A 25,774-nucleotide genomic window follows, 5' to 3' on the forward strand; every position below is an offset into this window, starting at 1 on the left:
TCGATTTTAAGTTGAGTCATGGTCTAATCAAAATTGAGATAGTTTTATTTGCACAACAACATGTTTCAGTTAGAGCCCTGGTTACTGAGATAAAATAGCGCCACTCTATTCCTTGCAATCTTTGTGCCGTTTTCGGTTTTAATTGGTTGCCGATGATCGCATGGGTTAACTACAGACATTTCGTTGACTGGCTTGACCTTTTATAAACAAATTTTCTCATTCTTGTTTGATATTTTAAAGATATTCCGCAGTTGTGTTGATATAGCTGGAAGAGAATATCAAGATAGTCTTGAAAACGCAGGGTTAAATTTTCATCCATAAATTGCGTTTTCATTAAACCTTTTATTACTGTAACATTCATTTTTGTATATAAATTATCAAAGTTGGTAAGCCTAGTCATAATTAGTGCCCATATCCATCCGGTAGAAGGAACTATTTGGTATTTTTTTTTCGGGTAACGCAAATACATTAAAGTTCATTGACAAGACAACTACTACAATAAAAGAAAAAATTAGATAAAAGATGTGGCAAATGAATAGACCAAGTTTAATAGTACTAAATAAGAAATTAAGACACGTATTTTCCTCCCGTGTTCTTGAGAGCGGGTGGAAAAGGGATGACCCAGAGTGGCATGTTATAAATATAAATGAAAGAAAATTATGAAAAAGGTATGTTTAAATGAATTGCTAGAAACAAAAGGCTGAAAGCTTGGTGATGTAGGCTGGATACTTACGGCGCCAAACTGCTTGGCGTTAAGAAAGGAAGCCTAAATTAATAAAAAAGTTGCGTAGGCTTGTTTTCTATATAAGAAACTGAAATAAAATGCGAAAAAAATTAGACACCAGTGATAACTACCATCTAAAACACTATCCGACCAAAAAGTATCCGGACACCCGGTTGTTATGATGGTGGAAACATAATGGTGTGTGGGTGTTTTCCGTGGTTTGGTCTGTGTCCGTTACTTCCTGTGGTTGAAAACATGAACTCTGAGATGTATGTGGATATTCTGGACAATGCTGTCTAGTAATACTTCGGGGAAGGCCCATTTCTTTTCTAGCAGGATAACTGCTTCAATCACACATAGAGGCTTGCACAGACGTGATTTGACGAAATGGGTGTTTCAAAACTGGACTGGCCTTCACAAAGCCCAATATAAACCCCATAGAACACCTTTGGAACGAAGTAGAGGTCTGATTACGTAGCCAGCCAAATAGACCATCATCACTGTGACGGAAGTCAATTCCTGACAAAAACTGGTGGAAAACTCTTCCCAAAAATGTATAGGCTGTCATCGATGCAAAAAGGGGGACCAGCGTCATATTAATATGTGCCCCTGTAAGCTCAAAGTCTATACCACTGGGTGTCCGGATAGGGCATATCTGATTGGCTAATAAACAGTCGTGCCTGATTTACTGTTAAATATTCCTGAACAAAACTTGTCTACGGAAGATAAAATATTGTTTAAAGATTAAAAGCTAAGGTGACTTTACTAAAATACTCAAAAATATGTCATATAACAATTTTTGCATTAAGTCTGCGGACTTTTAAAAAAAATTTGTTTCTTTTTTTAAATCAAGTCTTTGAATAACTTTTTTTTAAACTTGTCTTATGTAGATTTTGGAAGATATTAAAACCCTGTATAAGAACTTCGATGAAATTGATCTCTACATCGGTGGAATGTTAGAAACAGAAGCAGGAAGACCCGGACCTCTCTTCCGGACTATCATCCGGCAACAGTTTGAGAGAATAAGAGATGCCGATCGATTTTGGTTCGAGAATCCAGGGTGAATAATTTTGGTACAAAATTCAGACTCAATAAAGTATTTTCCTTTCACAAAATACTAGTATGCATTCACTGAAATATTTTTAATTACGAATGATTTGAAAGCGAAGTATGTAATGATATCTTAAAACTTTTTGACCCTCTTAAAATAATTATTATTTAATATAAGAATCAACTTGATAAAATGTGTAGGGAGCACAGCAAAAAAAAATATCACTCTGAATAACTTTTTATTTAATGATCGAATTTTCCCGTATTTGGGCTCTATCTTAATGGTTCGGATGGGTGACCTCAAATATACTAATTAAAAAGTTTGTATGATATTTTAAGTTATGAAATCAGACACAAAAACGTACTTCCTCTGAATAAACATGCAATTTTTTGACGAATTCCTGGGAAATCGAATTTTAAAATTTCAGAAGTTTAAAATTCGATTTCTCAATAACTATTCGACCGAGAAATTTTTTCTTCATATGAAATAACATTCTTGAAAATGATGCAAAAATTTGTATACCTCGTAATTTTTTCGATACTATATGATATTAAATATTCGCGAAATTTGCTTACCTTAAATTAGAACACTTACCATGTGTCATCCTTATGAGGATAAGAGATATTTAAACTAATTTTAATTTAAAAAAACCATAGTAATTTCAACAATAGAGGTTTTACAGATAACATATGTTGTAAATGATGTAATATGCTGTAAATGATGGATTGTCTTCACTTACATGATGTTTACAAAGGAGCATTTTACAGCATTAACTGAAAATTTCTCTTGAAACTATTTAATTTATTAGCAATTAAGGGACAAATATGCTATCGGCTTACAAAATTAAAGCATTTTAGCAATCAACTCTTAGGCGCTTAGGGAAAAAAAGAGGAATTTGACAACAATTGTCCTGAATTACTAATTTTGACAAACTGATATCTAGTTAAATAAAGGTGTATAAAAAATACAAAAGTTATGCTATCAAAATTCCAATTAGCGTTGTGATATTCATGAGGTAACTACAAGGGAAGAACCCCGAATCGTTCGTTGCCTCTCTGCTGGAGCAATCACAAAAGTTTCGTAAATGCTGAAACGTTGCCTGAATAATATGAATTGCAGACGTATGTAACTCGCAGAATTTTTACTTCTTTCACATCTGTGATGTGACTTATCACAGATTTGAAAGGATTCGCAATAAATGTGACATACTCCTAAGAGGGTTAAAAAAAAACTTTCAATATTACGCATGATTTCAACACGGTTCCTCATCAAATATTTTCTTTTCTGTCAATCTCATGGAAACTTGAAAAGAATCAGAATGAAATCATACCATTAAAAATCTACAAGACTGTAATGATTGACTTTAATTTATGTGTTAAATATTTTTGTAAAAAAGATGCAAACGAATCAACAAAATTAGTTTATTAGTAAATTGGGAAAGTTGTTAAACTTGAGAGAGAAATTTCTTTACGTTTCTCGCTAACCTGTAAAAAAAAAATCGGATCAAATTACAATATAAAGTGCTGGCACTTTTGGGTGCATTATCTGTAAAATCTATTTATCCATAAAATCCATTTTTATCGTAAAATGTTAAAACATATTTTTACAGTATTCATTCAATTAGAGTGATTCAGTGACTTTACGGTAATTATTACTGTAAAAGTTACTTTAGGTGCCGGTACTTTTTACCGGAATTTGATCCGGATTTTTTTTACATTGAGGTTAACTGATGATCAGGAAGTCAAGCATCCCTGGCTTCGGTCAGTAAGTGGGTGGGTAACCACTTTGATCAGCGTAGGGACTGAGGATGCGCGGTATCGGTCCTCGTTAAACTGTTCCGCCGTAAAGTGCTCGACGTCAAGCGGAGGTCGTCGGGTTACCAAAGCAGGGCAGACATCCCCTCTGCAGACGATCAAAGTTGTGGTGGCATGTCTTCGAATCATCCTCTGGGATGTTTCCCAGACCGTCGTCAATAGCCCATAGTGCGACTCTAGTGCGACGCAAATAAAGTACCTAAGTACCTATCATGATGAATCATTTTTTTTCTTCTTGTTTTAAAGAATCTGCAAGATTTAATTTATGAAATGAAAAATGTTTAACAGGTTTTTATTAGATATTCTAAGAACGTTTAAACTTTTACGCCCCAATATCACATATATCATATATAACGCCAATATTATGTATATATATATGATCATAATATTTCTTATAGCTTTTTAACTTCACAAGGCTTAGTTCCAACTCTTTGCACATTTTCCCATCTCCGTTTTCATGGTTTCTGCAAATATTGTTTTTTTCTCCACTCCAGTATGATCCACTTTCTTACTGAAACCGTGAGGAAGCATGCACTTCCGAAAGCATGGTTTTTGAGAGAGTAAAAGTGTGGAGAGTGGAAAATTGTGTAATCTATTCAATAAGTAACATACAAAGTATATAAAACTGCAAACAGCTCTGAAAATTGACCCACTTGACTTTGAACGAAACATTTAGTTGTTTAAATTAATTTAAAGACGGGCAATTTCATATTAAAATTAATATTTCTAGCAGTGCATTGATTTTGTTTTTGATTTGTTAATAATGACCAGAAGAACCAAACAACTAAAAACGAGGAATCACGATAACAATAAAGTTGATCGTGGTAACCACTGCAGTCTTCAATTATTTTCTAAAATTATTCTTTTCAGTATATCCGTTTTATTTATTTTTTCAATCCAATACTGAAATTTTTTATTTTTTTAGTGTGTTCACGAAAGATGAAGTTGAACAAATAAAGAAAGTAACTTTGAAAGATATAGTCATAAGTACAACAGACATTCCAGAAGGTTCTATACAAAACAGCTTATTCATATGGTCAGAAGGTAAGGTTTTTGCAATTTAATTATTCAGTTTAAAACAAAACCCAATTAAAACTTTTAATTAAATGCTTAAGATTAAATGTATCCAGTTTAATGATTCACTTCCTTTCTCTGAACGTTCCTTTTAATCCCTTTATTCACTCGCTATATCAAAAGTCATTCATATTTATTTACCATGGTGAAGTAATTTTTTTACTGTAAAAATTAAAAACTAAACAAATCAAAATGAACCGCCATGCACAGTGAAATTCTTTTTATCATATTACGTTAAAAAGTACTGGCACCCTGAGTGCAGCTTTCCTAAAATTCATTTTACCGTGTAATCCACTTTTTACCATAAGATCCACTTTTTACCGTAAAATTTCATACTGTAATTTTAAGAGTAGTATTTATTTAAATACAGTGATTCAGTAATTTTATGGCAAATCTTACTGTGAAAATTAAGTTATATCAGATATTTTTTGTTCCATAAAATTTAACGTAAAGAAGTTCTGGCAGTCTGAGTACCGTTACTTTTTTTCGTAATTTTATCCAGAATTTCTCACAGTGTGACAAATATTTTATATATTTACACAAATGAAAAAAAAAGTCTGAGCATATAAAATACATTAGAACAAAAATGAAAAGAAGGAAGAAACGAATGTCATAATGTCGGAAAGTATTAAATGATTATTATTAAAGATAGCTATTAATAGAAGTTTGCTAAAGTAGAAATTCTTTCTCCCCAGATTATACACATTGTAAATAAAATAGGCTCCGCAAGGTTACATGATTTCCCCTCTCTCTTTTTCGCACTTCACCCCCTTCGACAAATCTTTCTTTTGCCTCACGCCTACATATTCAAACTTCTCACTTGCAACCGTGGGGCAAAATCAAGATTTGCCTAAGTCCCACTAAAGGCCTGTTTACACAGTCCAATTTCTTGAATCCGAGAAATTGGACGGATTTCTCTGTTCAAGAAATTGGAAGATTCGTCGACACTATCAAGTTCTTGAATGTCACTGATTCGTTGTTCATATTCAACATTATAAAATAATACTTACATAAGTTTAAAATTACTAAATAAATTCAAATAAAATCATAATGACACAAATAAAACGCAACAGATTAATTTATTTGGACTAAAATATATGAAAACAGACAACAAAATGACATAGTTTGCTGCCTGCTTGTTGACGTCACAAAACCCAAGACGCTGATTGGTTAAGGGATAAAAAAAACTTGGATGGAAAGTAGAACATGCTTTACTATCGTCCAAGAAGTTGGACCAAGTTCTTGGATGATTGTTTACACGATCCAAGCTCAAAGCAAAACAAGTTTCCATCAATATCAAGCAATCTCTGTCCAAAAAATTGGATCGTCTAAACAAGCCTTAACGGAGAGTGTAAAATGAGGATTCGTCCATTTACAAAGAATATATCATAGGATTAGAAACTTATAAAACATGAATGCATTTAAGTCTGTCATCATGCAATAGCAATTTTTTTACTTATTTTATCAGCTGAAAATAAAAGGGAGTGTTTTGTTTACTAAATATAAATAACACATTTGCTTCCACTTCTCGTTATTAGAAATTCATTCACGCAATAGAACCTATTTAACACCATCCACTAATATTTGATTCGATTGAAATACCATCAGCATTACTGAAAGTTTTAGAATGGTTTCTCGTTATATTTACTTGTATTTTTTTTTTAAAAAAAAACTTGTCTGTCGACTAAGAAATTTTAATTGTGACTTTTAATACTTATCATAGGTGATCCTTGCCCGCAACCCATGCAATTAACTGGTGATGCGCTGGAACCCTGCCTAATGTTGCACGGACATGATAGCTTTCACGGAAATGAAGTTGCTTACATTTACTCCTGCCTTATACTTGTTTTTATACCTATAGGTAAGAAGGATATCGTGATTTAAATTATTTTGTATCGCATCGGCATAACTTGGAAGTGTGCAATAGCCTACAGTAGCATACAATATTGGCGTAAGTTATTAAGATTGCATTCGAATTGAAAAAGTGCACAAAAAACGCGTACTGAGTACAAGAAAAAAATCGTCTAAACATACCAAAAATATCAGGTGACCAAAGAGGATCAACACTGAAAAAAATCAATAAAAGAAAAATAGAATGTTAAGCTCTGCGTAGGAAAGTAGCTAATTTATTTTAATCAAAATTTAAAATTCGTCACAAAATTCGCTAATAGATGGCGTATAAAACTATGAAGTAATGCTTTCTGTTTCATGTCAGATCATTTAATACTTGCAAAGGTATCTGTGTAATTTGACCCTCAGACTGCACCACGTTGTTCCTGTGGTTCCAATGGTGATTACTTTGAAAACATGTAATGTGTCCTCGTTCATCATCGCCATCTCTTAACACACTTTCAAACTAATTTTAATTTTTAGCGAAAATAGTTGTCTGATTTAGTAAACATTTATAACTCCTCCTGATTTTCTTTAGTTGAATTTATAAACCCAGTTTTTGTCGAACCGAATATCGAATATCGGCTATCCCAAATAACAGAGAGGATAATACGATGTATCTGATAGCTCAAGAAACTGTTAAGACAGAGTACAGGGTTAATACAGTCTAAAAAAAAGTCTCACAGATAAAGCTAAGATAAAGTCTTAACAAAGACAGATAAAGTCTCACAGCCTATTCATAGAAAATACGCTTGGACGTGAAAATATTTTGAATTATTTTACAATCATTTGTGAAATTATTAATTCATTATTTTATATTTTCGTGAAGGTAGGAACTCTGATGTAGTATCCATATACAACATAATTTAATTAAAAAACTAATTTAAGAAATAAATGTAAGTTTTTGTGAATTAACTGGTTTGTGTTGTAACCATTTTTGCATAAAAGTTTGGAGGAAGAAAAAGAGTTGTAAAAATTTAGGACTCTCTGTTTCTTTCTTTTTTTTTTTTCAAATAAATCAAATTCTAAGTTATAAACAATTAACAAATTAATTTTTTTTGTTCTTAAAATAAAAAAAAATAATTTAAATAGGTTAAGTTATACAAAAGGTTACAATAGATTACACAATAGGTTACGTAAAGCAAAAGTAGTTTTGTTTCAACGGTGGTGAAGCGAGAGGGGACATAAGGGACAGCTGTCCCTAAGCGCAACTTTGGAGGACCGCCAAATTCATATTATATAATTACAAAACAATTAAAGAAAAATAACTATTCAAAATACTCTAACACAATTCAAATCAGTTTAATATTTGACTAAAAAATAATTTTAAGAAATTTCTTGAAAGCATTCTAATTTCTTGCTTACATATTTCTTCTCTCATTCGCATATCTCTTCTAAGTATTGTTGTGCAAACTAATTTAATTCTTTTATGATACGTTAATCTGAAATGTATGCCTAACAATTCTGGTTTTATAAAACTCTAACTTGAATTTCAAAATGTTCCTGAAAAACATGACCCTTTAAATATGATTAGGTGGTTGCAAAAACAGTATTTGTTCCCTAGCGTTGTAAGCCCTACATACTGACCTTAGTTTCAAAGCAAGAAAATCTCGCTATTTTCCGCCTTAACTATATTGTTAATCCTTCATTCAGTAAGCTTTTTCAAGGTTGTTCTTGTTAAAAGTTTCCTGACAATTATAAATCATTGTTACGTATTGTAGCTTTCGTAACTTAGTCTCGTTAACTTGGGGCAAATTATAAGCCTTTAAATTGCAATGCAACTTAATGCGATGTTGACTTTTAGCATGCGCCGGAGCAGGGTATGGCGTGATCAAGCTGCAAAATAGTCGGAAGAGACGTATCAAACTGCAACAAGAAGTGATAGTTGGTAAACATTGCGAAAACCTTGGTAAGTAAATTATTAAGTTACTTATTAACTTTGAAATAAATATGTCATGAAATAAATATGTTTCATAAACATGTTTATGAAAAAAAAGGTTCCCTTTTATCGCTTTATGCCCCCATTATCTGAAGAATTAGTCTATATTTGTGTTTGTACAATTATCAGTTAGAATATTATAGCAGAAAACGTCCTATTTTTGAGAAAAATCATGCCTTTTTTTCAAGTTTCACACCCGGGGGCTTGATATTATTGGCCCATTTTTAAGGGGTGCCGTCAAGGAAATTAGAACTTTGTTTCTTACGACCATGCCAGCATGTACAGTTTCGGATAATGAACGAAACTGTATAGAATAACTTTTAGAAATATGATTAAGTATACATACTGGTCAATAAATTATATTTTGGGCGATTTTCTTTGGGGATCTGTTCTAATGTCTGGGGGGAGTATCTTAATGTGAGACATGTTCTGCAATAGTTTGTCTAAAGTAAGAACTCCCCTAGCCATTCGTCTGGACCCATGGCTGGTATAACTATTTCAAGTTAGGGATGTAGGGTCATTGTGTAGGACAGGTTTTGGCTCGGTCTGGTCGGCGAGAGAAAGTGGATATTTTTCTTTGATCTATTGTGTTAGCCCTAGAACAAAGAGAAGCTACCCTTCCTGAAATGCGCTATTCTTGTTTCCATAGCAGCAGACGGCTTCAGACTTTGTGGCGGGGGGAGTTCTTACCTTAGACAAACTATAGTATAAAAGTTATGCCAATCAATGGTGTTTTTCAAAGCTAAACAAAAAACCATGCAACACTTGGACACATTGGCCAATCAAATTCATCCTAAAATGTTATATTTTTACTCCGAAGATGACGGATACTTCATAGACGAAAATTCAACTGCGAATTGAGTCAGATAGGTACAAAATGGGACCATTGAACGTCACTCTGTATGTTTGGGACACGTTGGTAAGACACATCCGACGACTCTTCCATCTAATTTACATTATCTTGAAGAGTGTGTAACCAATGCATGGTATTCTCTGGACATATATGTCCACCAAGTTGTACAGAATTCTGGAATCAATGCCCTCACGAATAATTCTCAAAAGAATGATTTTGCGCAAAAGAAAATCTCAAAAATATTAATCTAAGCCCTAGTAATAATTTTACCTTGGCCCCAGTTGGGTTCAAAATTGGCTCGATATGAGTCCTATAAAAATATGCCCCGAGGAACTGATATTGGGTTGTCTAGATTCTTTAATATTGTTCCTAGAATGGCCTACATTGGTCAATATTAACGCTAACATCCGCTAAATAATGGATACAAAATATTACGTATATCTGACAATTCTATATAAAGGACCGATATTGGTTGTGAAGTGGCTGTGAAATATCAGGTGAATCGGACAATTCTATATAGGACCAATATCGGAAAAATAAAGGCCCTTTGAACCCTTACTGAGGTAAGATTCATGAATATTGGCCCAATGAGTGTCCAAGTTATTTTGCTGCTAGGATATTCAAAATCATCGGGAGATTTCAAAATCATTGGGTCAGTGTGAGTAGTATTCATAAGCCAGTGTGGGTAGTGTTTGAGAAATTATTTGTTATTTTCTCTCTCTTAATATTTTCAGTCACATAGTCTTAAACTGGGTCAACCTTAATTGCGATTTAAAGTAATAATAAATGTTTATATAGAGTGAAACAAGGTATACCAAAAGGCAGGGCTCGAAAAAACTCAGAAATTTTACCCGTCCCAGAGGACGGCTTGTCCAACAATGTACTCGCCCTCCTTTGAAACTAATCCGTAGCTCCTAAATAAATAAAAATATAATTTTCTCTTATTTATTACAAACATTTATATAAATTGCACAATGAATTAGTAGTTACTAGGATTACATTATACAGTAATAAAAAAAATACTAGGTTACTAACAGTAAACTAGTATTTCTTTTATAAAATAATTTAAAGGACAAAGGTCAATTTATCCGAGGGTACTGTGTTTTTTTAAATTAATCAGATATGACATTTGCCAGTTCTACAATCAAGCCAATGATTTACAGAGGTTTCTGCACAGAAATCTGAAAGGGGTTTTCCAGTTAGGTAGATGTTCATAATTCCATTTAACGCTTCTTGTTTAAGACCAGTACTTACGTACTGGTCTTAAACAAGAAGGCGTAATGTGTGTTTTTTGTAAGTTGATTGCTGAAAAGCCCCTTTCAACCGCTGCAGTACTCCCAGACAGAGAAAACATCAATTCCACCATGTGCAGTATGCTGTATTTCTAGATTAGAGGGTCATTTTAGAAGTGAGGNAAATGTGAAATGTTCTAGGTTCGTAGTTTCAAAAATAGAATCACCTAAACTAATATTTAAATTTTTTACAAATTATGAACGACTGTCATGTTATATTTTTACAAGACTATAATTTCCAGTAACAGTTTTCACGGGGTTCCTACTCAATTTCGGAAAGAAGAAAAAAAATCCCCAACTTTTGACAACAATGAAAGTCCATACTATATTTTATTTATACCTTTGCAGCAAGGCCCCAGTTGGGTTCGAAATTGGCCCGATATGGGTCCCGTAAGGACGTGCACCGAGAGACCGATATTGGGCATACTTTGGCTAAATAATGGATTCAAAATATCGACAATTCTATACAGGGCCAATATTGCAAAAATAAAGGCCCTTTGAACCCTTACTGAGCTAAGATTCATGAGTATTGGCCCAATGAGGGCCCAAGTTATTTTGCTGCTATGATATTCAAAATCATTGGGTCAGTGTGAGTAGTATTCATAGGCCGGTGTGGGTAGTGTTTGAGAAATTATTTGTTATTTTCTCTCTCTTAATATTTTCACTCACATAGTCTTAAACTGGGTCAACCTTAATTGCGATTTAAAGCAATAATAAATGTTTATATAGAGTGAAACAAGGTATACCAAAAGGCAGGGCTCGAAAAAACTCAGAAATTTTACCCGTCCCAGAAGACGGCTTGTCCAACAATGTACCCGTCCTCCTTTGAAACTAATCCTTAGCTTCTAAATAAATAAAAATATAATTTTCTCTTATTTATTACAAACATTTATATAAATTGCACAATGAATTAGTAGTTACTAGGATTACATTATGCAGTAATAAAAGAAATACTAGATTACTAACAGTAAACTAGTATTTCTTTTATAAAATAATTCAAAGGACAAAGGTCAATTTATCCGAGGGAACTGTGTTTTTTTAAATTAATCAGATATGACATTTGCCAGTTCTACAATCAACACAATGATTTACAGAGGTCTCTGCACAGAAATCTGAAAGGGGTTTTCCATTTAGGTAGATGCTCATAATTCCACTTAACGCTTCTTGTTTAAGATCAGTACTTACGTACTGGTCTTAAACAAGAAGGCGTAATGTGTTTTTTTGTAAGTTGATTGCTGAAAAGCCCCTTTCAACCGCTGCAGTATTCCCAGACAGAGAAAACATCAATTCCACCATGTGCAGTATGCTGTATTTCTAGATTAGAGGGTCATTTTAGAAGTGAGGCGGTAGACTCCTGTAAGATAACAAAAATTGAAAATGTATCACCAACATTAACGGGAAAATGACCATCCGCGCGGACGTCAGATTCGAGAAATACGTTATCCGTGGGGAATTTTTGACCGCCGAGGATGGGCGGACGGGCGGTTTTTCGAGCCTTGCCAAAAGGACTATAATTTGACTGATGAAACATTCACATACTTATGTAGCTTTGTAACAACATAAATTATGATTACAATCATCAATTTGACCTGTTTAATTTTTAAGTGCACCCGAAATCATTTCACTAAATGATTTTATTGCAGTTTCTAGACTAATGTATAAAAATTATTTGAAGTCATCCATTAAATAAAACTCTAATGGTATTGTAATGTAATACAAACTTTTTGTTGGGCCATGTTAAGTCAAAGAAGAGAAATGAACGTTCTCTTGTTTATCTTTGCATTGCTTTTTGTAACAGTGTTTCCTGTTATTTTTTGAAGAAGTAAAAGAGTGGCTCCACCATAATCATAAGCGATGTGTGAAAGTTAAGATAGGAACAGATAACTCTTTGTCGACGCTCAACAGAAAAGGGGAGGTACTGAGGAAGATTTTTCTAGAACATCCTCTGCATTTTGAAATCACCGAAGAAACTAGGAAACCAATGCTACTCGTCCGATCCTCCAAGGACCACGATATGGTGAGATTTTAATCAAAATTATACAATTCGCATCTTGTTTTTTCATTTATTTACTTTTTTAAATACTGTGGCAGAATGTGCTTGCAAAGAAAGTATACGTACTGCCTCGAATCACTATTATTTTAATAAAAAAAGAGCCCCAGATAAAAGAAAAACGAACAAAAAATGAAATAAAACCAATCTGGAATTCACAACCTGCTTATTGCAACATAATTTCTTTTAGATCAAAAATTACTGTTTCAACTATTCTAGAGATAGAACTCGTTGACACAGCCGCTTAAGGCGTCGCTCACAATACTGGTTGGAGAGCTCAGGGTAGCTAGTTCGATCCTTGTTGTTGACAAAACAACTTGCATGTATACGCAGCAAGGTGTACGTTAAGTATGTCTTGGCTGAAAATCCTTTCGTTGGTTATGAAGTGGAAGTTTCCAGGGAGGGGTATCAGCACAGGTGCTGTTCGCGTTGTCTAACAAGGGAGTAAATATGAAAGCATGGCACTCTCTTTAAAAAAATAGAGCCCTAAAGATGGGATTAGGTACTTGATGATCAGGGATATAGGTTGGATGATGATGATGATAGGGGTCGTTCAAATGTTAAGTATGCATGCTTTTAAACTTCCCCTTGTTTGTAAAAATAAGCAAAACATAAACTCCCTCACATGCTTATGTAAGTAATTCACAATATCCCCCTCCCCTGATTTTCGCTTTAACTTTATCTTTGAATATTTTATAATATTCTAATTTTAAGATAAAGATCAAATAAACGATGTTAAAGATGCTGTGATATCTGAGTTACATTTTGCAATTTTAAAAATACTTTATCTCTTTAAGGTGAGCCGCATTGGAATTTTCGCTTGCCAGTCACCTGCATCTGTTTGACGCCCTCTTCGATCGAACGTGTGGTTATGTCAGTTTTTCGGTTTTAGTTGCAACACGCTTCTTCTTTGACACTTTCAAAACTGAAACTCTGGTTGTTGTTGTTCGAAAGAACAAAAATAGGCCAGTTAAAAACTTTTAATTTTTGTGCTAAAATAATACTTCTTAATATTTCCTATGAAATCCTCTAAAATGTGTCAATTTTCTCACACACACTTTTACTTCTATTCCTATATCTTCCAACGCCAATCTTCTTTCCTACAGGTACTCCAATTTAGAAACAGAGGAGTTATGTCGAAATTTCTGGAGAAGCTCGAAAAAGACCGGAATGGGCAGATTCAGTTAACCCCTGTCAAGAGGGAATTGATGCTCTCCAATGCTGAGACCAAAGAGAAACGGCAGAAAAAGTTGGAACACTTCTTCAGAGAAGCCTATACTCTGGTATTAAAAACTCATATTACTATGTTTTAAAAATATTTGACCTCTTTTTTTTAATATGACTCATCACTTAACATTGCCTTATTCATCCAACATTTCAAAATGCCACAGCTAAATATTACATTAAAATGGAATGGGCCGTGATGGTACGGAGATAGAGTTTCCCAATGAGGGGACCAAGGTTCGAATCTCAGCGATTGTTGGTCATTTGAATTCCATTCCCGGCTCACATCAATCACAAGCTAGTCTTAAAATATCTTAGGTGACAAACGGACCATATATCAGAATACCCCTTCTGCCGGGCCAACAATGTGAGGTTTTCGTGATATTCCTCTTCCTGTAAAGGAAATATAGGTAGATTCTGTCAAAAAAGTCTCTGCAAAGACTGGTTTGTCCTAATGCCTCCAGTATTTCTCTTGTTTTATGGCTTTTGTTCAAAACTGATAAGGCTACGGAGTTAACCATCATTAGTCGCAAGCCCAAAATTAAATAAAATCGAGTCTCTACAGTACCATTCAAATTTTAAAGAATTAATTAAAAAATAAATAGTGTAATCGTTAATACTCTTTCTTCTTAGATGTGAAGTCAGCTTTTGGCATCAACGTCCATATTTTTTAATAGTCTTATTCTCTTTTCCTGGAGGGCTCAGAGGATATAAAAGAAATAAGTTTGAATCCCTGAGATTTCTAATTAGTATACTACTTTCAGTGAGAAAGCATATAAAATGCTACAACATTAAACGAGTTGAGTAATAAAATTAGGAGCTTTTTACTATTAGAAGCGAAAAGTATTTATTTTGTACTTAGAAGTAACAGTAGAGTTTGTATACTAGTTACTCAGTATGTTATTTTATGCTACTCTTAGTACAAATACTTCTTATAAGGTATTTGTTTCCTTTATATTTAAAAAATCAAAGTTTTTGTAAAATAGAATGAGTACTATAATTTGTTCGTTAATATTGAGCAATACTGTATAGTGTATCTACCACTGCAAAAACATAATTCCAATTCCCTAGTACAGGAGTGGCGAACCTTTATATACCAAAGTGCCATTTTTTCTAAAAAATTGTTTAATGAGGTCATAGACGTACCGTCAAATAAGTTTGACTTCGTGATTATTGGGAAAATAATACTTTGTTTTTAAAATTGCAAGTTTAAAATCTATTTGNTTCCTTTATATTTAAAAAATCAAAGTTTTTGTAAAATAGAATGAGTACTATAATTTGTTCGTTAATATTGAGCAATACTGTATAGTGTATCTACCACTGCAAAAACATAATTCCAATTCCCTAGTACAGGGGTGACACCCTTTATATACCAAAGTGCCATTTTTTCTAAAAAATTGTTTAATGAGGTCAGAGACGTACCGTCAAATAATTTTGACTTCGTGATTATTTGGGAAATAATAATCTAAAATACTATCAACCCAAAACACTTTATTTACAGAGGAAAAAAAAACATTTTGCAATGTCTCAGTTATACGCGTAATCCAACTTAAAGTAACATCAGTGTGACTTCTGTTGTTGCAGATTAGATGACAAATAACTTATATTAGAGGCCGGAATAGTCTGGTCGGTAGGGCGCTGGGCCCATGCCCGAGAGTTCGTGGGTTCGAACGAAGCCGGCCGAAGACTCCCCGTGTAGTAAAATGGTGACTGATGCACATTAAATCTGTCGAGTCGCAAAGTCCTCCACGTTCCCATAACAATTCAATACCTCTGGGGACACTGGATTGGAGATCGATCGTTCTCTGATTCAGGTCAAAATTCTGATCTGTGGATGAATGAATGGATGTATGAATGGGTCCGCCCTATAAACGGGTGAGACGAATGGATGTGGCAGAAGTCGAATTATTGGCCATAGATGGCGCCTCTGGAAAACAAGAACTATCGCACCCCTTTGCCTAAACAGGCATACAAAACCTACCAACCAACTTATATTAGGTTGTAAGATGTTAGTTTAAGCAGGACTGTTAATTTTTTTTCTAGTTATTTATTGTTACCTGTTTTTTATGGTTATTAATTGTATTTTTAGCATTAATTGTGAATTTTTTTTATTAATAATTGTTTATTATTTTGTTTGCTTCTTGTGAATTTTAATTTAATTGCTACATAAACTTCATAGTGCAATAACATTTATGTAATAACAATTCATAGTATAATAACAATTGTGATCGGTGGCGTGCCTAAAATATTGCCCCACGTGCCATAAATGGCACGCGTGCCATTGGTTCGCCATCCCTGCCCTAGTATATAAGACATGTTAACTCGATTCTACGGTGTGGGTACCCTTACATAGATGAAGGTTGACATGGTCGCTAACAACTCACGCCCCACAATACTTTATCACATGCAATTCAGATGGGGGAAAAACTTACACCCAAAAATACTTCTACTAATACAAAATACTTTTTTGAATTACAAAAACCGAATTAGGCATGTATTTTTTTATTAAATCCATAAAAAAATTCATTTTAAATAATTATGGTTTATTTTAAATTTCAATTTATTTCAATTAGAAAAGTTTTCTGTACCTTAATCATTCTTTTTCTGTACGGTTTTACTAGCTTTTCGCAGTCGCATAATCCTAAATAACTACTTTCGTAAACCATGATCACGCATATTGAGTTTGTTTTCAATCTGCAATTTTTGAATTCAGAAAATAATCTAAAATAAAATTTTGATTGATTTGTACATGAATCTGAAATTAAATCATAATAAAATAAAATAAGTGAATACAAAGATCGAGAAACTTTCAATTCTGAGAATATTTACAAACTTTAATGCCCTCGCAAGTCGGTTATTGTTACAAAAATCCATTATACAGGGTCTTTATAATTAAAGTTCCATTTTGAAATGGCTATAAAAATAAAACTACCCGACCAAATGTCATCAAACTTGGTAAATGTCTATAAAAGGTCATGGGATTTTAGTTCCCGCAAAAAAAAAAAATTTAAAAAAGTCAAAAATTCACCATTAGCGGAGAATGGCGCTGTATGCAATAGTGTTAAACAAATGTGAAATATGCAAATTTGTTTTACACGTCATCATGTGACTTTGCAGTTATAAATGTGAGGCGCCTTGTCTGAGCTGTCAGTGTTCTGAGTGGACAATGTCTGTTACCATGCAAGACCGTGCTTTGCTCGTGAAATGTTACTATGAATGCGACAGCAATGAACGGAGGGCTTTACAAAAGTTCCATACTGTAAGAGGAAAACGCCGAGGTCCAGTGACACCGCAAGGTTTACGGCAAATTTACGGTAAAAGCCGTGTAAAACAAATTTACATATTTCACATTTGTTTAACACTATTGCATACAGCGCCATTCTCCGCTGGTGGTGAATTTTTGAACTTTTTTTTTTTTTTTGCGGGAACTAAAATCTCATGACCTCTTATAGACATTTACCAAGTTTGATGACATTTGGTCGGGTAGTTTAATTTTTATAGCCATTTCAAAGTGGAACTTTAATTATAAAGACCCTGTATATTTCCTATTGCTTTTCTGTACAACATAATGTTCAAAATACGGTGTTTACAGACTTTCGGACTACGACCGGGAGAGAAGCGTTACCTGGAAGAGTGCAATGATGTGGTGATGGTGATGAGGACATCCCTCACCCGCAAAGAATTTTCTGAAGCCTTGGGCATGAGATCCGACGCTCTGTTCGTGAAGCGCATGTTCAACTGCATCGACAAAGACAAGAACGGTCAGATCAGCTTTCAAGAATTCTTGGACACTGTCCTTCTCTTCTCCAGAGGTAGGAATTTTTAAGACTATTACTCTAAGAACAAATAAGACTGCAAATTAAAACTTTATAAATTAAAATAATCAGCAAATTGATACCATATTTCAGAAAACTGGAAAGGTGATTCTATCATAAAGGGGTTGCAATCTGTTCATTCTTATAGACCATGGGTTGCCAAACTTTTTTGATCATCGACCCCTATATAATTTTTCGAAATCTCCATCGACCCTAATCAAACTGTTATTATTGTCCAANTCTGTCATAAAACTCTATTAGATACTGTGTTTGTACATTTATTTAATGATTTTAAACATTTATTAAAGTAATAGTACATTGTGTAACAGTAGTCTTATGAAAAATATATTAATGTTGAAATTTAAATACCTTAATATTTATTAAATAATAAGTAATTTTAAATAAGTAGAAATAATAAGTAAAATAACCACAGATTTATTACTTCTTAATCAATGAGATGGGTGTGCTTGGTGTCTTTTTGCAAGGTTCGCTATATTGGGTTCAAAATTGGTCAATTTTATGGCACATATGCATATGACCTATAAACCAGAAGTGCAGAGTTCGTGCCACTGCGCGCTGGTACGTAATTACTTGTTTCACCCTAATAAATATACGTTTATTTATTTATGTTCTATAAAGAAACTGATATTAAGTCAGTTATAAAGAAATTCACAAATTTTACATACTTAATTAGGTATATGTGATTTGCGTATTAAGAACTGTTTTTTCATAGACCTCAATCGACCCTTCCGATTCGGATAGACCCCCATTCGACCCCCTGGCTCAGATCGACCCCCACTTTTGTTAAGTAGACCCCTGGGGGTCTATATAGACCACTTCGGTGACCTCTGTTATAGACAGTGAAAAAAATGCATAGATAAAGCAAATGTTATACGTGGAGCACAAATTAGGAATAAATTCCGGCTTAACCCGTGTAGAGAAGAAGATCCTTGAGGCATCCGAGCATCGCTTCTGAACCACTATATTCTAGTTTTCGCTTAAGTTTGCTCAACATTATACGGCACCCTACATGAAATGTAAATGTAAATCATTTGAAGGTGCAGTTGGTAAAGCAGTCGCTCATTCCGTTGGTAGAGAGATAGGAGTTGTGAATTCAATCTTGACAGCCGGCTAAACACTCTGCTTGTATACTCTGCACGTTAATCCGGTCGTCTTTCTGTAGTTTGGATGTAGGAGTATCAGCTCAAGTGCTGTCTTCGTTTTCTGACTGGTTTTAAAATTATGCGACATTTCTATGATGGACTTTAAAGATAGGGCCCATAAAACAGGGCTTGATCTTGAGCTATGGATGGGTGATGCGTGTACAGCGTGTGAAAGCCACCCTTTGAACTCCAGAAAAAAATTATCCTCCAGACACATTGATGCTAGTCAATAAAAAACGGCTTCAAGTGTAAGCTTTCAAGTAACTTGGGCAAAGCTTAAAACCAAATATTTTGATCTCCTCATACCACAAAATTCTGGAAGATGTTAAGTTTACTTGATCTTAAAAGTTTTTTTCATTGCCGAGTATGGACCATCCATTATAATTCTGCTCAAGCACACAAAACTAAAGGCACTCAAGTATGCCACAAAGTGCATTTTTCTCACTTTATCGGGGAGCACAGTAGCCATTTTATTCACAAGAAATGGTCTAATGATTAGTTTATAGAGACAAAGGTGTGCGCTAAAAGTTTACAGGACTTTAGCATCCTTAAGAAAATATTTATGCAACAAATAGACATGATCCAAAAGAGTTTTAAGATTAGTTCACATTGGAAACGAAGATTTGCGGTAAGACCTCTTGAGACTTTAACGAATATTTGTGCAATGAATAGACACGATCCAATGAAGTTTTATGATTGGGACATATTGGAGACAAATGTTTGCACTAAAACCTTATGGGACTTTAGAATCCTAACGAAAATATTTGAGCGCCAAATAGTCATGATCCAAAAGATGTTTTTGATTGATTCATATTGGAGACAAAAGTTTGCACTAACATTATAAGACTTTAGCATCCTTAAGAAAATATTTATGCAACGAATAGACATGATCCAAAAGAGTTTTAAGATTGGTTCACATTGGAAGCGAAGATTTGCGTTAAGACCTCTTGAAACTTTAACGAATATTTGTGCAATGAATAGACACGATCCAATGAAGTTTTATGATTGGGACATATTGGAGACCAATGTTTGCACTAAAACCTTATGGGACTTTAGTATCCTAACGAAAATATTTGTGCAACGAATAGTGCAAAATAAATTCGTTGACATGTTTTCGGCTCTACATTATAACTTATAAATATATCACCGGTAGTAATATTTTCATGTTTATTTAGAAGTTTGATAGTGATAATTTAATAAGCATTAAAAGCTTGAATTATATGTGTCTAAGTTATGTCTTTTCACCTTGTAATGTTCTTTTTTCGCAATGGGTCAGTATTAAATATTGCATTCCATTCTACTCAATGTGCCGTTTACTTTCATGTTTGCAGGTAAAACTGAGGACAAACTGAGGATAGTATTTGATATGTGCGATGACGATGGTAACGGTGTCATCGACAAACAGGAACTGAGTGACATGCTGCGATCTCTCGTAGACATAGCCAAAACTGAGTCTCTTGGACAGGAGGACGTGCAGGGACTGATAGAAGGGATGTTCTCTTCCTCCAGGCTGCAACACAAGGAGGAACTCAACTATGACGACTTCAAATTCATGATGAGTGAATTTCGCGGAGACTTCATTGCGATCGGTTTAGACTGCAAAGGTAAAAGATTCTCTCATTGAGTCTTATTCCTTATGAAACACGTATACTTTGTATTAANTTACATAGCTGATGAGGGTAACAGCTAACTTTAGTGTAATTTTTTGAGTTTTTCCTTATTTTATAAAAAAGTAAATATCATAAAGTAATAATTATTACTCATAAAGTAATATTAGTTTCCTTATTATAAAGTAAATATCATTCTTTTGACCAGATGAAGTCAACCAATTTTACAACTACAACCATAACAGATTCAAAAAGACATGGCACTCAAATTTTTTTGATGGATAATGCAATGAAAAACTATCAAATATTTACACACTCTTTTGCGTCAGATATCAATGATATAAGCTCTAGAGCAGTGATGGCTCAGAGGATCGAGCGTGAACCGGGTGAGGGGAAATGGGTTTGAATCCCAGAGATGGCTGGTCGATACAAATTCAGCATTCGGCTTGCCCCGACCGCAGTGCTGACGTAAAAATGTCCTCGGTGGAAAACGGATCACTAGTTAGACTCCCCTTGTCGTCAGACTAACCGTGGGTGGCTTTCGTGGTTTTCCTCTTCATGTAACTGATTTACTGGTTAGTTGCATGAAAAAGTCCTCAACGAAGCCATATTTCTCCCAAAACTTGATCCAGGAGTTTTCTTGTCTTATGGGTGGGGTTCAAATTTACAAGCCTACGGAGTTGAACATTAGTAGTCACAAACCCAAAAAAATTAAAATTACTTTTGCTAACCACCGAAATGTCCTTCACAAGTCACGCTTTAATGACCTTTACTTTAAAGACTTAGTTAACTGTTTGCAGCCTTGTTTTCAATAATAATCCATTCGAGCCGAGGTAATTCTGGGGATAAAACGCCCGCTTCCCAATGAAGTGACCTGGATTCGAATCCAAGTGATGGCTGGTCGATACGAATTCCGTATCCGGCTCGCACCGACCACAGTGCTGACTTAAAATGTCCTCATTGATAGACGGATCATCGTTTAGAGTCTCCATGCCGTCAGGCTAACTCAAATGCGCATTAGTTCCATCAAAAAAAGCCCTCCACGAAGGCTAATTGCCCCCAATACTTGATCCAGGAGTTCTTGTGTCTTCTGGATTTAGTTCGAAATTATAAGGTTACGTAGTTGAACATCGGTAGTTGTAAATTAAAAATTAGGTGAACTCTTCAACGGCCGTTATAAAATAATAATCCCTTCATGTTAAATATCACGTCATATTCGCATCGTCGGGTCTAAAACTAAATTAGAAAAGATATTTCATGCTAACGATCTTTTAAGTCGAAATCTGAAGGGAAAAGAAAAAACGATATCGATTTTAAGTGAGTTAAAAAGTATTGACTAAACGTCACGAGAAAAACTGATCTAGTAATGAAAAAAAAATTATTGCAAAACCGTTTCATTTCTAGCATTTCTTATAAAGATAAAATATCCGTAACTGGCAAGACTTGGTAGTTCTTTCCTTCACCCGAAAACATGTTAGAACTCTCGCACAGAACCTGATTCAGTAATGAGAAGAAAAAAAATAATTACAAAACCGTTTCATTTCTAGCATTTCTTATAAAGATAAAATATCCGTAACTGGCAAGACTTGGTAGTTCTTTCCTTCAATCGAAAACATGTTAGAACATGTTTTTACAACAAGTTTTTTTTTCTTTCTTCTTTTTGAGAAAGGCTTCCTGCTGGAGTTTTTTCCGTGAAGGTAGGTCAAAAGAGACAAGATTTTTTGTATATTACCTAGAGCAGGGGTCCCCAACCTTTTTGTACCTAAGAGAAAATACCAGAATATCTGTCGAATGGCGGGCACCATTTAGTTTTTCAAGATAAATTAATAGTTGATATACATAGGTAATAATACACACTACATATAATGCACAAAAATTTATTTAACATATGAATATAATTAGTATTAATATTCTTGTGTAAAATAAATGATCACTAAATTGGTTTCAAAACATACGAAGTATAAAAATTATTTATATAATACAGTCAATGTGGTCTTTGGCATGGCATTTCGCTGGCTAGCGCTTCATAATTGGGAAAATATGATGAAATTCCTGCTCGTAACCAATCGTCAAGGTGTTCATCTGTAATTCGGGATCTATATTTTGATTTTATGATATTATTGTCAAAAACAATGATTCGCACAAGTATGTGGAACCAAGAAACAATTTTATTTTATGTGCTGCTCTTTTTAAGAATGGAATTTATTCCTTCAACTATATTCCAGAATTTCTCATCTGATATAATAATTTTGAAAATAATGTCATTCTGAAGATCCACAATTTCTATCTCCACTTCTTTTCGCTTTACTTGAATAAATTCTGAAGTGTATGTTGCTATTACGGTTACGTTTATTTGGTTGGTGAAAGGATTAACAAAAAAGGTTATCAAAGGCTCGATGATATTAAATTGTTGAAAGTGCTTTTCAAATTAATCTTTAAGCAATTGGAGGTTGATGACAAATGTTGATAAGTCAATTTCACTGTCACCTATAATTTTTTTCATGTTTGGAAAATGCGCAAGAGACTTTATTTTCAAATGTGATATCCACAACCAAGCTTAGCTCTGAACGAGTTTATAGCCTCTATCATTTTTGCTTGTTCTTTCTCTGCAGTTTCAAGTTTAAACTTTTTAGTTTTTCCATTATATCCGTAATGAAAGACAAATCAGCGAGCCAAAGAGGATCTCTTAGTTCTAAAAATTTTTGATTTTTGGCTGCCAGATAATTTTTTATTTCCTCAATTAAATGTTGAAATCTATCAAGTACTTTGCCTTTACTGAGCCAGCATACTTCAGTATGTATTTGCATAGCATAAAATTTGCATTGCATTTAATGGAAAAATGGAAAACTGAAATATTTTATCGTTGGGCACAAGCAGCGGGCGTACCTAGACCGATCGACGGGCGCTATGGTGTCCGCGGTCATAGGGTTGGGGACCCCTGACCTAGAGTATCTCCTCACCAACCCCCGTGTTTGCTTTTTATTTATCATTCAGTGTTTTTTCTTTGTTTTCAAAAGTCAAGATAAAAAAGAGATAATTTTGTTTATAAAATATAGATAATATAATTTTATGTCAGAGCATTTTATTCAGTGAAAGACTATATGGATTTCAAAAAAATAATCACTTGATACATTTGAAAAGAACAATTATTGATACTTAAGAATCTAGAATGTATGACAAAATATGAAATTTTGAATGCAAAGTAAATATATTTGTTGACAATAAATAACGGTAACCTTTATATTAAAATCGGAACGGTTTTGATCAGTCGTAAATGTTTTGGACATTTCATAATTTCGACATAGGCAATACAAGGCAATATCTTATCTCTCACAACGGATATGTAATCATTCTTTAAAACAAACAAAAAATTTCTAAAAAAAGTTTTAAAAAAACACGTAAAAAAGCACTTCAAATTTTAATAACTTTCAAACAAGTTGGAATATTGAGAAGAAAAAAAACAAGCGTCAAATTCATAAAAAATGATGATCATTTCAGCGCATCAACTTTAAACTCCCCAATTACATTTCGGCAGTCTGCAATGTATTTTTTACTACAAGTTTAAAAGTTGGTTATTCTGGAACTAATTATCAAATCTTGAAATATTTTATTTCATTGTATACTCTGCATATTTTTCTACACAATTTTGTAATTTCAAGATTTTAAGTTTTATACATTTTATGCTTTGAAACATAATGCAGCGTAATGTTTAACACTCTAACATACTTATTTATTTCAACTCTATTTATTTATTTATTTTTAGGTGCAAAGCAAAATTTTTTGGACACATCAACTAACGTAGCTAGGTAAGATTATTTTCTTGACTTTAATGAAAAATGACAGTGCTAAAAGAAAAACATAATTTAAGAAAAAACATTTTTTTGCTCGCATAAGAGGATAAGCTATAGCGCGGGAGAAAACGTTTCCTGAAACATTCTGATTGAATTCCAAAACTTAAAGTAGAGAGAAACAAATGAATTCAAGTAAAGACAAAATAAACTGTGACGTTTCAAATTCTCAAAAAATCATTACAAAATTTGCAAACAATTGTGGCAGGATAATTTCGCTTCTGCGTATTCCTGAGTATTCCTTTGAATTTCGAAAAACTGAAAAAGTAGGCATTTGAAACTTTGTGGTTTACTCTTGGTTTAAATAAACTCACAATTTCATACTTCTTTATTTTATTAAATTTGTTTAAAGCGTTTATTGCATTCTCTTAAAAAGGCATCACAGCAAAAGCTGAAGAAAAAAAATTAAAAACAAAATAATTGATTGCAAATTACGGCTTCTTTATACTTTTCTCAGTTTAATTTCCTTAAAATTACGATCAGTTCACGATCATTTAAATGATATAAATTTATCCCTCTATCATAGGATGACCAGTTTCCAGTATCCTCCATTTTCTAAACCTGGTTATTGGACAGGACAATACAACAGTATGGTGACATTTTTGGAGAAATATCGGCAGCACGTCTTCTACCTATTCATATTTTACGTCATCACTTTCGTACTCTTACTCGAAAGGATTCTGTGTGAGTATTGTTATAGAAGCAAACAACTTAAGTGATTTTTTTTAAAAACTTTTTGAACTGATAGGGGAAAAAACAGAGTAAAATTAAAATAAGAAGGAATTGATTAATTCCTCCAACATTTATACATATATCTCTGTGTGTTATTTATGCCACTCTTGCAGTATGTAGGTTTGAATTATTGACATGTAATGGGAATTAAAATATACACTTTATTAATTATTAAAGAAAGGTGTATAGGTGGTTGACAGCCGTGCATGTTACTTTAAATTATACTATAATCCCTACGATTAATACATGATCTCTGAGATCCCTTTAAATAAACTGCTGTTTGTAGAAAATGCAACACCATGAAAGAATCATCAGAATCAAATGAAATTTAATGCAGAAACGACTTGTACTGATACAAATAAATGATGAAATTTTCAAAACAAAAGAAACAAATTAAGCGTCCGAAATCAGTATTTGGTGCAGCCACCACGCGCTGCAATAAGTGCTGCTATACGACGTGGCATGGAGTCAAACAGATGTTGAATATCTGCTTGAGGAAGAGAATTCCATATCGCTTGTATGCGCAACCAAAGTTCGTCTTTGGAAACTGCAGGACGCGGATCACGAGTGAGACGCCGACCAACCATATCCCACACGTGCTCAATAGGCGACATATCCGGCGAATAAGCAGGCCAAGGAAGAAGTTGCATGCGTTGTGCTGAACAGAAGTCTCTAACAGTCCGCGCAACATGTGGGCG

The 25,774-nt window shown here is 33.8% G+C and overlaps 1 protein-coding gene across 1 annotated transcript in view; it reads left to right on the forward strand.

Moving 5' to 3' along the window:
• The window catches only part of LOC107451888 (dual oxidase), an 83,778-nt gene that overhangs the window by 37,673 nt on the left and 20,331 nt on the right, over positions 1–25,774 (forward strand). Inside the window, exons 11-20 of the mRNA XM_016068121.3 lie at positions 1,615–1,784; positions 4,515–4,633; positions 6,387–6,524; positions 8,358–8,462; positions 12,458–12,654; positions 13,794–13,970; positions 17,504–17,723; positions 20,221–20,493; positions 24,260–24,302; positions 24,871–25,028. Of these exons, the coding sequence (XP_015923607.1) occupies positions 1,615–1,784; positions 4,515–4,633; positions 6,387–6,524; positions 8,358–8,462; positions 12,458–12,654; positions 13,794–13,970; positions 17,504–17,723; positions 20,221–20,493; positions 24,260–24,302; positions 24,871–25,028 (1,600 nt within the window). The remainder of the gene's footprint in view (positions 1–1,614; positions 1,785–4,514; positions 4,634–6,386; positions 6,525–8,357; positions 8,463–12,457; positions 12,655–13,793; positions 13,971–17,503; positions 17,724–20,220; positions 20,494–24,259; positions 24,303–24,870; positions 25,029–25,774) is intronic.

The sequence above is a fragment of the Parasteatoda tepidariorum genome, chromosome 3, assembly GCF_043381705.1.
Source record: "Parasteatoda tepidariorum isolate YZ-2023 chromosome 3, CAS_Ptep_4.0, whole genome shotgun sequence".
Classification (NCBI taxonomy): Eukaryota; Metazoa; Arthropoda; class Arachnida; order Araneae; family Theridiidae; genus Parasteatoda; species Parasteatoda tepidariorum.